The 15,101-nt window shown below is 39.5% G+C and overlaps 1 protein-coding gene across 1 annotated transcript in view; it reads right to left on the reverse strand.

Moving 5' to 3' along the window:
• Positions 1 to 6,449: 6,449 nt before the first annotated feature.
• The window catches only part of KCNMB4 (potassium calcium-activated channel subfamily M regulatory beta subunit 4), a 65,865-nt gene continuing 57,213 nt past the window's right edge, over positions 6,450 to 15,101 (reverse strand). Inside the window, exon 3 of the mRNA XM_075276313.1 lies at positions 6,450 to 7,154. Coding sequence (XP_075132414.1) covers positions 6,986 to 7,154 — 169 coding nt within the window. The 3' untranslated portion in view covers positions 6,450 to 6,985. The remainder of the gene's footprint in view (positions 7,155 to 15,101) is intronic.

Consider the following 15,101-nt stretch of genomic DNA (forward strand, 5'->3'; position numbering starts at 1 on the left):
GTGTTCAGGCTTTCCTGATGAGATACATCTTCAGGGTTCTTTTGACAATTGTGATTGTGGGGTAAAGTCTTATGTATCATGGTAGCTAGTTCCAGAATATAGGAGATATGCTGGAGAAATCCTGGAGGCAGTAAAGAACAAAGAAGAGTAAAGAAGGAGGTCCTGAGAGGATTGGAGATCACATGTGGGGAAATATGGGGAGATTAGGTCAGTGATGTATGGAAGGTACAGGCTTGGGATAACTTTTTATGTCAATGTTTGCATTTTAAACTCTATTTTCTGGGCTGGGCAATGAGTTACCAGTGAATGAATTGTCAGATGAGGGGAAAGGTTGATGAAAAATGAGGAGTGAGGTGGATAAACCAGGCAGTAGAATTGAAGGTGGACTGCAGGGTAGCGAGTGCATTTTCTGGGAGGCCTCAGGCAAGGACGTTACATTAGACTAGGTGTAAGATGATAAAGGCGTGGACTAGTATTTTTGCAGTCATCCAATTTACTTACAGTGAATATAAATTTGTCCATGGTCATAGGATAGAAATACTTCATAAACGAATTGATAGTGATATGCTAGATACAATACTAGAAAATTAGACAGTACAACTTATTAGTCACTAAAATATTAATAATTTACTAAAACCATAATACCTCTTTACATTGAGAAATGCATAATTTTATTGTTATCCTGCTTATCTATGCCTCATTATATCAGTACCTGCTACCTCATATTGTGTAATATACTGTGTAATGATGGTTTTAGACACGATGTTACCTAATATATACAGGTAGTCCTCGACTTACGACATTGATCCGTTCTTACGCGGCGGAGTAAACCGAATTTCGACGTAAGTCGGAAACATACATAACTGTACTATACGACGCCACGTAGGAACGGATCAAAGTGATTTAGTGTGCAGCGGCTCGGAACCGAGGAAGACTGTACCATATACAGTACAGTCTTCCTCGGGTCCGAGCCACTGCACACTAAATCACGTACTGTATAGGGAGAGCTGGCAGCTTGCGTTTATGCAGGAGCTGACTTTTTCTCATAGGAATGCATTGGCCAGCGTTGATTGGACCAGCAGTCTCCATTGTGGTCCGATCTTAGACTCCGCCTCCTCACAGACAAGTCTCCAGCAGAACCAGCGTTGATTGGCCGAATGCTGTACACTGGTCAATCAACGCTGGTCAATTCATTCCTATGAGAAAAAGTAAGCTCCCTTGTAACAGCAAGCTGCCAGCTCTCCCGACTAGCAAGAACGAGCCTGCTGCAAAACCAGCGTTGATTTGCCACAGGCTCGTCCTTGCTAGTCGGGAGTGCTGGCAGCTTGCTGTTACGAGGGAGCTTACTTTTTCTCATAGGAATGAATTGACCAGCGTTGATTGGCCAGTGTACAACATTCGGCAAATCAACGCTGGTTCTGCCGGAGGCTCGTCTGTGAGGAGGCGGAGTCTAAGATCGGACCACAGCAGTCTCCATTGTGGTCCGAATTAGACTCCGCCTCCTGACCAGCGTTCATTGGCCGAATGCTGTACACTGGCCAATCAACGATGGCCAATGCATTCCTATTAGAAAAAGTCAGCTCCTGCATAAATGCAAGCTGCCAGCACTCCCGACTAGCAAGGACCTACTCGCTCATCTCTAGTCGTAACCCAAGACCGTCGTAACCCGAGGACTACCTGTACATTGTATGTCATAGGTCTAGATTGCTTTAGCCATGTTGCATACATCCCATTATCTTGCATCAAGTTTGAAAAGTACATATTAGCAATAATTCTGCAAGAGAAAATCTATCTACTAAAATAAATCAGGTCATTTCACTGACCAGTTAAATAGAACTCTCATTCACTCAAGCACTGTACAATAAATCCATTACTGTATGTAATGAAGAGACAGATAATGCCAATCATCTGTTTCCAGTGTTTATTATCAACCTTAGATATTATACTACATGAAGTCAATCATTTCTCATAGAGATAATAATATTGATCATGGAAGGCATTGTTGAGACTTACCATTACGCTGGTTAGGCCACGTGCAGACTAGAGTTCAATGTTTTGGTTTTTAGGAAATACAATTCAGTGATAAAAATGTGTTACGTTGATCACTTTAAAGAGAACCTGTCAGGAGTTTTTCCCACCATAGCCTGGCCCCATCATGTGCAGGATAAAGTTATTCTCTTTCCATTTGAGTCCTCTGTAATCTTTCTGTTGCAGCAAATTGAAGTTATAAATGCATGAGAGCATAAAAAGTCATAGTCACGTCAAGTAGTCACGGTGGGCAGCCACAGCTTCAGCCTAGTCATGCTATCTCCTTGCCATTCTACTGCGATTGACCCTGACAGTCACCTCAATCCCTTATGTCAGGAGAGAGATGTCCACCAAATGTGACTAGGCTGGAGCTGCTCCCTCCCACATGACTACTTAAGACACCAATATAATGCTGCACATAATGGGGCCAGGCTATGGTGGAAAAAACGTGACAGATTCTCTTTAAGACCTCTATAATCATTTATTTCTTACTTGTGTAGCTCTACATTAGGATCACCTTGGAAATAGGTTCTCTCTATATGCAATAGTACTTTGACATGTGGGAAGGTGGCCTGTCAAATTCTAAAGATTGCAGAACCTGTCACTACAGTACCCTAACAAACCAAAGACTGATGCGAGCATGCTGGCAGCTACAAATGTAATGGGAACATGCTGGGAACTACAGGAGTAACAGAAAAGAGGACAGCTCTGTTCCTCTGAACCCCTTTACTGTGTAGCAGTACAAAGATCAGAACCACCTTTAATAAAGTATTTTTCTCAGACAAACATGTTGATGACCTATCTTTGGGATAAGTCATCAATATGTGATTGATAGGAGTCTAAAAATCTGGGACCCCCACAATCAGATGTTTGAAAAGCAATGGCACTACCCTGCAGTGATGACATCACATTCATCTATCACATTGTAAAACAGCAGCTCAGTTCCATTCAAGTGAATGAACCTCAGTTGTAATATCAAACACAGCCCTCTATGCTTGATGTTCCGCAAAAAGGCCGCTTCCCCAAATACTGTGGCCTCTATTCAGCTTATCAGTGGGGGTCTTTGTGTTGGACCTCCACAGATCTTATATTATTAGCATATCCTACATATAGGCCATCAACATGTAAGTCCCAAAGACCCCCTTTCTTTATAAAAGCTAAAAAATAAAAAAAAAGATGAGGATTGAAACATAAGTAAACAGATAACAGAGGCAGCCTTTACTTTGTTCCATAAATGTTAAAGTGTCTGTTCACATTTGCATTATGCTCTGTCAGGGTGGTGAACATTTTTGCAATATACTTTATTAATCTATCAAACTTCCTTTTAATAGAAAACATAATGTGACGTTCCCATTAGCAATGCTCTAAGTCAGCTTTGCCAGGGTGAGACTGTTCGTACACAAGTACTCAATGTAATACGTAGAACTGAAGCATTTACCAAAGGGGGATATGAAATGTAAAGATGGAGTTCTCAGTAGTTGATACCTTTTTTAATGGCTAACAAAAAATGATGACAGATTGCAAGCTTTCGGGACTGCAAGGTCTCTTCATCAGGCTGGTATAACACAATATCTGAAGGCAAGCACATTTATACAGGAACAGAGTGTTTGGTGCACAATTGATGGAAAGCAGTACAAGCAAATAAATAGATAAGTCCAAAAAATATGTCAGTTCACAGGAAGGCTCTCTGAGTTTTAGGATTCCTTTGATTAGTGACGTGGTGTCTAGTTGTTGTAAAAGGACATAAACCATGTGACAGGTTTAAACCCCCCCCCCCCCCTTAGAATGTGTCAAAGGTCGTGATTAGATTATATTCCCATACACTTCTATCTTTTTTGCTTTTGAAATTCCCTCTTAGAACCAGGATCTTCATGTCATTGATATTATGATTTTCATTCCAGAAGTATTTTGGCACAGAGAGGTCCATTCTCTGCTCTGTAATCGTGTGGCAGTGCGAGTTCATCCGCATTCTAAGTGTCTGACTTGTCTCTCCTACATACAGGCATCCGGTAGGATATTTGTTACATAATATTAATTACACGACATTAGGTGTGCTGCAGGTGAAGGTACCAGGGATCTTGTAGTCCTGATTGGAGTTGGGGATCTTTATTCTGTCCGTGGTTAGTATGTGTGGGCAGGTTTTGCATTTTTTCTGTCTACATGGAAATGTTCCTGTGTTAGTTGGAGGTGACAGTGGGCTCTTTATGGTCATATTTCTGAGATTAGGTGGCTGTATATAGCACAGGAGAGGGAAGCCTCCCTGAAGGGGGATAGTCATTGCAAATGGCTGTATCTTCGGCTTTATACAAAGTACAAAAATGGTTCTGGCATCATAAAAAGAAAGATTCTCAGCTTTCATATGATGCCAAGGTTTGAGAGCTAGCTGTAGCATGTTAGGATAGTGAGTGATAATCTGCAGACAATGCGCTGGATGGCTTGCAGAGGGGCTTGCTATGTGTTGTCTCTATTTGTTGATAAATAAAACTAATTTTACTTTGTTTCAGAAAACCTGATGTCCTGATACATTTGATGAGGGTTTGTGAATTATCCTCACAAGCAGAATCTGAGATATCACTAGTTAAAAACACAGTCAGGAATCTGATTGTATATGCAGCATGAGATGATATTCAGCTGAAATTCCTGACTGTGTGTTTAACTATTCAGATCTCAGAATCTGCGGTAGCTAGTTCTTAAATATCAGCTTTCTTACAATAACAAGAGCATTTTTCTAGGTGCTATAAAACCAAAGATACATCCCTTTGAAGTGACCATGCCCCCTTTGCTATATGCTTCAACTCTGTATATTCATAACATAAATGTATACGGACTTTCCTCAGTAAGAGCTCAGTTAGAGGGTTGCTATGGAGAATGCTACAGTCTGTTTCATAATAAAGAAATTTAGATAATAGGTAATAAAGTACATTACAAAAATGGTCACCAAACACCCCACGACATAACAGCGAAAATAAGTAGGATTTGTTGAGACCCAGCATAACTGTCATAGACTCTACACAACATGATCATCTAACAGACCATGCCTTCTCTAATAGGAATTCTGAGTAAGGAATATTTTAATAAGTAAATGTAAGGTGGTTTCAGGAAACTCGGTTTAGCTTATGCTGATCCAATTAGCATCTGAGGAGGGAGATTTACACCCTGTTCCTGCTCAGCCAGCTGTCTGCTATTTGGTTGGACGTAGTGTGGCTTTCATATCCTGGTCATTCGTGCTGAACTGCTCTATATGATTTTTGGCTCTTTACTGGAAATCTACTTGTCTCCTTGTTTTGGCTCTGACGTTACCTCTTGGACTGACTGTTGGCTTGGACGTTCACTCTCCTGATTCATCAACCTGGTTTTGATCTGCCTAGTAAATTTATTGGGGCTTCTGGTTTGACTTCTGATTGTGGAGCTTTTCTTTCTTATACGAGTTTCTGCGGTTAAAACTTGGGCCTCTAATTCTGAACAATTCTCAGTACTGTGTGAGATTTAAACAGCTTGTTCCACTGCTCTCTGTTGTCAGCCATTTTCTTCAATTTCTGATATTTGCTCCAGAGACACTATCATAAGAGGTGGTCTACAAAGACAGTCTCCCTAAGTTACTCCTTCTTATCCATGTCAATGACTTCTTAGCCAGCCGAACCAGTACCTTGCTTTACTCTGAAGATTGTTAACAACCTCAAAACAACTGTCTGTGGACGAGTCTCTTTTGCTCTCAGAAAAAACGTTTTGAGTTTGGCTTTCCAGAAAATTTCTCTAGATGTTATAGAAAAACATATTTTGATTGATAAATAGTTACCTTTTAACAGGTGGTGCTAGAGTGAGTTTGTCTAATCACATGCTTAAGCAATTCTGTATAGAGTCATTCTGAACATATTTTAAAGATAATAGGATTTGTTGTTAAAAGTTTACAAAAGGTTTCCATTGATTTGACTGATCTTTCATTTTCAGAACATTTTTAAATAATTCTCTGAAATAATTCAGAGAATTCTATTAAATATGATCTAACAGTAATAATAATGGTACAATATTAATAGTACTAATATGAATAATTACATAAATGTGTTTCAATCTGCCATTAGTGTTAGAGCAATAAGACACATTACTCTGCCCATACACACTCAGGTTTAAATCAGGTTTAGTTTTGCTTTTTTGTTTCAGTTTTTGCAGCCAAAACCAGGAGTGGATTTCAATAAGAGTGGAAGTAGAATCCATTTAATCTTCATTTATGGTTTTGGCTAAAAACTATATCACAAAACCTGATCAAAACATGCACCATTAATCTGGGCTTTGAACTCCCCGCCAAAAAAAGAAATATATAATGATATATAATAAATAATGAAAATAACCATAAAAATAATTGCAACGTCTGAAGTTATTTAATTAACTCATCAGAAAATGAAACGTATTGGCTATATTTCTATATATAAAGCATACAGTATAGACAAATATACCTGATTGTCACTACAAGGACAAGAGATCTTTTATAAATATATTGTAAGCTGTATAGTCTTCTCTAACCTGTAAAAGCAAATGAAACGCAACGAGGGAGAAAGAGAAAAAAAAAAAATCAAGCCTATAAAAATTCAGTGCTAGGACATAAAAAAGCACACTTTAATATTTTAGAAGTACATGATACAAAATAAACTGAAATCTTTTGATATTTTACATACCAAATAAAAAATATTTTATCGCAAAGGTGAAATGAAACTTTTGGACTGCTTCACTTTACACTTGGCTAAGTATGAGTCATTACTTTTCTTCTTAAATATATCTGCCTCTGTCCTCAGCATTTCTGGGCATTCTTCCCACAGGGAACAGTAATCTAGAAGTCTGAGAAAATATTCCACGTTCTGCGTATCATCAATTATGAAGTTCAGAAAAATAGTGATGAAGAGGCAACAAGAGGACTATAGGTATTTGGGGTTTTGGTTTGAACTGTAACTTCCACCTTTCATCTCTATGAAAATTTCCTTTTCTGTATAGCTTCTGCCTTTACAGCCAGACTTCTTGCACAAATGGTGAGGACCACAATAAGTACACCCACCATGAAGGTGACTAGTGGCCACAAGAAACAGTGCAGCAGAACATTCTCATCGTGGGTTCTTCTGAGAAGGACATCTTCTGGTCTGAAAAATACCAACAGATTACTTAGTAAAAAAAAAAATCATTAGGTATACTGTTTGTGTTATGTACTATAGAAAAGTGATACACTGTATATTTTCCATATCTATGACATCACGTAAGATGCACTTTTAGAGTATGTTCACACGATGGATGTTGATGCAGTTCATCAGCATTCCATCACGGCATCCCACTCCTGATTAGGCCTGAATAAATGGGCCTAATCAGGAGTAAGTCTCGAGTCGCGGCTGGCTCAACCGCAGAATCCGCAGTAAGGGGGCATTCACACGGAGTAATGCCGGGCATGTATCACAGCCGTATACACCGGCATTACGGCAGACTGCCGAACACTTCCCATTCACTTCAATGGGAGCGCTCGTAACAGCGGCGTTTACGAGCGCTCCCATTGAAGTGAATGGGAAGTGTTCGGCAGTCTGCCGTAACGCCGGCGTGTACGGCTGTGATACACGCCCGGCGTTACTCCGTGTGAATGCCCCCTAAGATAGGGTGTGTTGCTTCTTTTTTTTCCACTAACTAGTGGGGAAAAAAGCGAGCGACTACCATTGAAGTGAATGGGAACCTTTTTTGCAGGCGGATTATGCGTCAAAATCTGCCTGCAGAAAACTCAGTGCGAACATACGCTTAAGTGGTTTGTTTTAGAAAAGACATTTTTAAGACCCTATTATTAACAGACAGAAGTCTCCTGTTTAGGTCCCTTATCTATTAGACAAAGTACATGATGGAAAAAAACAGTTACACAGACATCCAAATGGTTTCTATAAGTACAGGGTAATGCTTAAAGGGGTTATCTGGGAATTGGGGAAAATAATAAAAATATGTCAGAGCACTTGCCCTGATAGATGCCCACATACCCTTCGTAAGATGCAGGAGCTTGTTTTGCCTATAAGATTATGATTGTAAAAATAAAACAAAAACAGTTTCCTGACATGTTTTTATTTTTTCTCATTTCCCATAGAACTTCTGTAAAAATTTCCTGGCTCTTTGAAATTGATGGATTATCCATAGGATAGGTCACCAATATTAGATCTGTGGGGGTCTGAAACAGAAAACCCCTTTCATTTCCATGGGTGGGTTACGGGAATATTAAAACGTACCTCCAGTTTTAAACAACTCCTCATAAATGAATAGTACATTTAAATATAAGAACTTAATAATATAACTGATTAAAGTGATCGATTTCCTTCGCCACTTATTAAGCTATTCTCCTGCTCCCTATCTTCAATCTGACTGCCTGTTTATTTTACATTTATCTCTGTAGAGTGCTATGGAGAAGGGAGAGGTGGAGTAGGATGTTCTGCCTGGTGGTTAATTGATTTTTTGCCTCATTCTATGTACTAGTAGCCTCTGATCTACAACTGCATTGTTAAATAATGGCTGCTTTTATGCTAATCTGAACGTTTTAGTTTTTTTTTTTTAGTTTACAGTGTCTTCTCTATAAAGGAAAACATTTCTGTAATAAGGTATATTACAAATTTTGACATATTAACCTGTACTATTCATTTATGAAAAGTTGTTTATCAGACATTTGCTGAGAGACACCTCCATTTATAAGCATCAAAAGAACAACCAGTCAGCCTGAGCAGAACATGTAAATTCATGAAGAGAACAAAGCTATTACCAGACAACTATACATACATATAACATGTAACTGTAAACTGTATTCAGACTATATACAATGTGACAATTTAGAGGTCAATTAGCTCTTGCCATCTCCTTCTTCTGCATACAAAGAACTCTATCATTCTTCTAACAATCCTACCTGCCACTCTATAAACATCCTTCTCTATAAAACAGAACCTACAAACAAGCTTACAGCAGCTCTATCAATAGACATTTTTTTCTACATAATGGAACATGTAATGTACAGCTGACACAAACCAGCTTGCTTCTGGCTATTTATTGAGTGCAGAGGGAATATTACATTCAAAATGTAACATAAAACGAGTAATATGGAGAACACTTTTAGCATTCATTTTACATTCATCAGAAATGTCAGATATGAATTTTATACAGCACTTAATCATTTGATAGGTTCAATGCTCTCATTTTCCTCTTGGGCTAGCGATTGACAGCAGGTTCTACATTTAAATATCACATTACCATATGTCACATTAAAAGGCATATTTTATTTAATTCTGTGCCATACAGAAATGTTAAGCAAACACTCATTATGGTTTTGTCCACAGAGCCCCACATAACAATGAACACGGGGAGATAAATGGGAGCACTGACAGCGTAGTGTATTTACCCAATGTGTGTGGGCACAACATTCAGGTCTCCATATCAGCTTAAAAATAGCTCATATAATATAATCATCTGCCTACGAGTCAATAAAAAAGCTCGCAAGACAGCACTGCAAGTAAGGATAGGACACTACAACAATGGCTCTCAATCAGGGTCTCTATAAGGGTGGATTCATACCTACGCCCAGTCTCCGTTTTGTGGGTTTCAGTCTTCTGCCCAAGAAACCCTGACAGGAGACGGAAACCCGGCAGTCATTGTCCACCCATGAGCGTCTTCTGATCTCCATGGCGAAACCGTTTTTTTTTTTGTTTTTTTTTAACCGGACACAAAGTCCTGCATATCCGACTTTGTGTCCGGTTGAAAAAACCCGCTTTTGCCACAGAGACCAGAAGACGCTCATGTGCGGACACTTTGCAAACCCATTCAAATCAATGGGTTTGAAAAGTGACTGCCAGTTTCCATCTCCTGTCCATTTTCTTGGGCAGAAGACGAAACCTGCAAAGCGGAGACCGGGTGCAGGTGTGAACCCGCCCTAAGTCAGGGGTTTCCTAAAACCTATTGCAGTCAGGGGTTTCCTAGAATGCAACAGTAGTAAGAGCTGTAAATTTTTTCGGCACAGGTGTCACACTTTTTTCAGTGTGTGGCAGATGTGTGGCATGAGGCAAGCAAAGCAGTCAAAAATTACGGGCACAAAATAACGCGGCATATACGCTCGTAACTCCCATTGAAATCAATGGCATCTTTTTGAGCGCTCAAACTCTGACACGCTGTATACGTGCCAGCTCACGCTACATGTTACATCGTGTGAACGCACCCTAAGGCTATGGAGTTGGTAAACCAAAGCGCCAACTACATCTCCTCTAATACCAAAGCTTAACTGCAACTTGTGCTTCAATAAATGGCTGATAGCCCCAGTCAGACAGAAACAGTAAAACTTTTCTGATTTATGAACAAAATATGAAATTAAATTTCTATGAAAAAAATATGCAATAAAAGATGCTTTTAATTAATTTGATAATGCTAATAATTATATAATACAATTAAAAAGAATATGCTATGCTTAAATATTTATGCAGAACTGGAAAGCTGCTTTTTAACATAACATGGGAAATGAAAGGTTAAAATTCTTGATGCCCTCCTTTTTGGTACTTCTTGCCACAGATCTGCCGATTCCCGGCCCCCTCTACATTCATATACAATGATCACCAGGTTACTACACTACCTTATACACACTTTTGGTAGTATGAGAGGCTCCTGCCTGCTCTCAGATTGGCCAGCACAGATAATATAAAAATGTCAATACGGGTTCCCTGGAAGTAGAAACTTTGTCCAGGGATCTCCTATGGTAAAAAGATTGGGAACGCCAGCTCTACAGATTTGCATCTACAAGAGGGCTAGATTATAAAATGAGCTAAATGGACCTTGCCCAGTGGATTTACTACATAGGGTGTCCAATCTTCTTGTCTTCAACGTGAAGTGGTCAGGTATAAATCAGGAGCATGAAATAGTTTTATACTGTTTATACTGTACAATCATAAAATTACTGCATTTATTGGGGGAGGGGGATATACTACAAGTAAATGTTTGCTTCTATCCTCACACATCAGTAATAATGCAAAAGGAAGGTATATCACTACCATTTTAAATAAACGGCAAAAAATGTAAAAAAAAAATAGATTAATAAGCACAACTTTGTCACTATTCTATGAAAAACAAACTCTTTTCGTCATATAATTCACCTATAACAACTTTATCCATTTTAAGAATTAATCCCATAACATAGCCAAATATTATTTCCAGCTCTAATCACCAAAAAGGTCAGCAATAAACAGGGAACATCTGGGAATCTTCTAATCTTTAAATAATGGTGTGTGTCATTTTTATTAAGTGTAACCTTTACAATGTCCTAAGAGGTTTGCAGAAGGGAGCCTGAAACTCCTACAAGTTCTTGCTGTGCCTGTCTCACTCTGCAAGTGGTTGGTTTAGAAGTCAGTTCACATACAATCCTGTATCGTCCAAACCAGGCCAGTGATGAATAATAAATCTTTAATAGAGATGAGCGAGTAGTATTCGATCTAATACTAGTGCCCTATGGGTAGGGAAGAAGTTCGGAAGAAGTGCGGACAGATTCACAGGAACCGGATGATGTAAATTCTTTAAGGCTTTATTAAAATTGAACACTATGCGTTTCGGGCACTACGTGTAGTGTTCATTGTTAACAAAGCCTTAAAGAATTCACATCATCCGGTTCCTGTGAATCTGTGCGCACTTCATCCGAACCCCTTCCCTACCCTTAGGGTTTGTACCTTGGCTATTCAGGCACCGCTAAAGTTATATTAAACTAATATAACTTTATCGGTGCCTGAATAGCCTTTTTAAAGGCTATTCACGCATATGTGAGGCTCTATCAGCATAATTTTGCTGATAGAGCCCCTTTAATGCTGAATAGGTGTTGTGATGATTCACGACACCATAAGGTAAGGCTCCTTTCTAGGCATTCTAACCTTATCCATTTGTTATAAATACTACATTATATCACCACTCGGTGGCTCTCCTCTTTGATTGTTATTAAAAAATGTTCTTTAACTTCATGTATAAGGTTACAAACACCTGGAACCTGGTAGTTTTTCCACTGTACACTGTCCCCCATAATGTGCAGGATGAAGTTATTCTGTGTAATCTTTTTGTGAAGCTATAAATGTTTGAAACATAAAAATTCAAATGCAAATGGACCTATGTAGTCACAGTGGGCGGGGACCAACTTCAGCCTAGTCACACTGTTCACTTACTTATCACATTTCCTGGGTGTGATTGACGACTCCCTTGTAATTTAAGTATTTGATCCTGCACATAATGGGGCCAATTTATGGTAAAAAAAAAAAAAGAACACGTGACAGACTGCCTTTAACTTATTTAGCTGTCTCTGAAGTACTGATAATGAGATCATAATTCATTTATGATCTGGCCTGTGTTACTGTCATAGCAGTTCTGGCATTATATTCATGCTATAGATACATATTGCCTTGTGCCATAACCAGGAAACTATGGGAGGACACAAAAGAATAATTTACATTGCAAGGTTAAAGGGGATTTCCAGAAAAAAAATATTTGTTTATTTTTAAATGTGTCTATTAATGGGTTAATAAATGTACCCATATAGTTTTAGTGTGTTTTGAGTGATTTCTGGGTGTCTCTGGGGGCCCCTAGTGTCTCCTGCTTTTGTTTACATCCTTCTGCTTCCTGCTATGTAACTTCCTAACCCCTCTCACCTCTCTCCCCCCTCCCATACAACCCCTCCCAGTCTGTCTAGCTATCCTTCCTATCCTAGCTATCCTATATGTCCTTCGCTACCTGCTTAGCCCAATTCCTGACCCATATTACATACTTATCCTCCACGCTTCCTCCTGTGACACAGCCTCTTCTCCACCTGTACTGTATGCATGCTCTTCTCCAGGAACGATCCACCTCTATTGCGCATGCGTGGACATGCAGTAGAGGTGATTTACTGGCAGCAGTGTGCGCACACTTCTTGGAGCAGAGTAGAGGGCGCACCCTGCCAGTACAGAGGGAGGAGCTGTCTCACTGGAAGAAGCCATGGATAGCAAGTATGAGTGGAGTGGATGGGGGGCAGTAGTAGTGACGATCCGTTTCCAGAAATGGGGAAATGGATCGTCACGGGATAATCAGAAAATGTCCCTGAGCAGGGATATGGGTAAATATAATTATTTTTTTTTATCAATGTTATTTAGAAAGTAGGAGCGGGGAGGGTGTTTACTGTAGTGATTTCATATTATCCCGGAAAACCCCTTTAAGGACACACTTTGATTCCGTTTTTGAAGCCAAATGCAAGTGTGCATAATAAAGGTTAAGAACCTAGAAAGAATGGGTGATACTGTTTTATTTCTTTTTTTTCAATCCATATAAAGTATTTCTAATTCCATTAAATAACTGGTAAATCTGTCTATTGTCGCTTTACAATCAATCCATCCAATAATGATATCGGTGCAGACAGTAAGCAGATGAGGAGGATTTAAGGCTCATTTATAAATTACCATTACTGCCTCCTGTAAGTGAGGCAAAAGATCGATGATGAACAATAAAAATATTCATCACTGACTTAACCGATCAGTTTGATTGATCTCTCATATGTGGAACTTGTTCAACATGTTACTTGTAGTGAGGATTAAGGAACAGAAAGAGATCACTACTCAGTGATTGCTTATTGACTGAGAAATGCTACATGTGAAGTATTCCAGTGTAGATGGAGCAGTCCTTAAAGGGAGTCTACCACCTCCCCATACATCTGTCACCACCATGTTACACAGCACATTACAGTGCTAAATACACTTTTGTTATCTACGTCACCTTTGTACATTTGGAGGAAAACAACTTTGACGTTATATGCAAATGCTGCTACTAGTTTTGCGTATTGGAATTAAAGGGGTTTTCCCATCACAAGGATCCTTTCTATACTGCTTGTTAATGTGGATGTAAGACTTTTCCTAAATACATTGCTTCAGCAAAACTGCTTTGTTTGTCCACTATCTTACTTTATTCAATTCATTGTTGACACAGCCCTTGACTTATCTGCTCAAAAGTCAAGTGATGTATCTGCCTGCTCTCAGGGGGGAGGGAGGAGGGGCTAAGTGCACGGGAGCGAGTCTGTGTTTCTAGCTATTCCTGTGTCTGCACCACGTGACCTAGCTTCCTGCTCTCAGATAGAGGAGAGGAGCTGCTTTCATTTCTGAACTCGTCTTCTGTTCTCCCAGTTATCAGGCTAGCTAATTCAATTGTGTTCATCATGGCAGAGACAGGCAGTCTCTGTATGTAACACAGAATGGAGTTGCTCCTGCCTGTACTTCATAGTCCAATATTGTGCATATAGTGTTATTTGAGGACCTTTGATGACATCACAGGCCCTTCAGCCGCCCAATAGGATCACGCTATGCGGTGGGCAGAGCTACACTCTAATTTGGGGGCGGAGCTAAACAGCAGGTTGCATGTGAAACCCCGCCCACCAAATGATGCAAGAAACCAGGAAGAAAGAAGATTTTACAGCAGTGAAGACTGGTGAGTATGCGACGTGGGAATACCCCTTTAATGGTGCTCTACAAATTAATAATAATTAGAATACCCTAAGATTACACATTACAAAACTTTTATTTACGCAATCTTCATTGTTGTATGAATTTAAAAAAATCCAGTAATAAATACACTAACAATATTGTTAAAATAAACTAAATGATTTTAAGATACAGCCATAAAAAGCTTGTATGTGAGGTTGCTATGAGGTTAGGAATCACATGGACTGTAAAGCTTTAGTTACAGCCTTGTATAATGTAGAACTGTACAGATTTAGATTACTTGTACATACTGGATTATAATGGAATTCACACTAAAGTCATTGTGGGTCACATGTAAGCAGTGGCGTAACTAGGAATGGCGGGGCCCCGTGGCAAACTTTTGACATGGGCCCCCCCCCCCATCCCAACTGACGCCGAAGACCTCGACTGACCCCCTCCTCCGCACTCTATTATGTCCCTTACTTACTTGCCCCTGCACACAGTATTAACCCCAATAGTGTCCCCTGCACACACAGTATTAACCCCAATAGTGTCCCCTGCACACACAGTATTAACCCCAATAGTGTCCCCTGCACACACAGTGTTAACCCCAATAGTGTCCCC

This window comes from Leptodactylus fuscus, chromosome 5 (assembly GCF_031893055.1).
Source record: "Leptodactylus fuscus isolate aLepFus1 chromosome 5, aLepFus1.hap2, whole genome shotgun sequence".
Classification (NCBI taxonomy): domain Eukaryota; kingdom Metazoa; phylum Chordata; class Amphibia; order Anura; family Leptodactylidae; genus Leptodactylus; species Leptodactylus fuscus.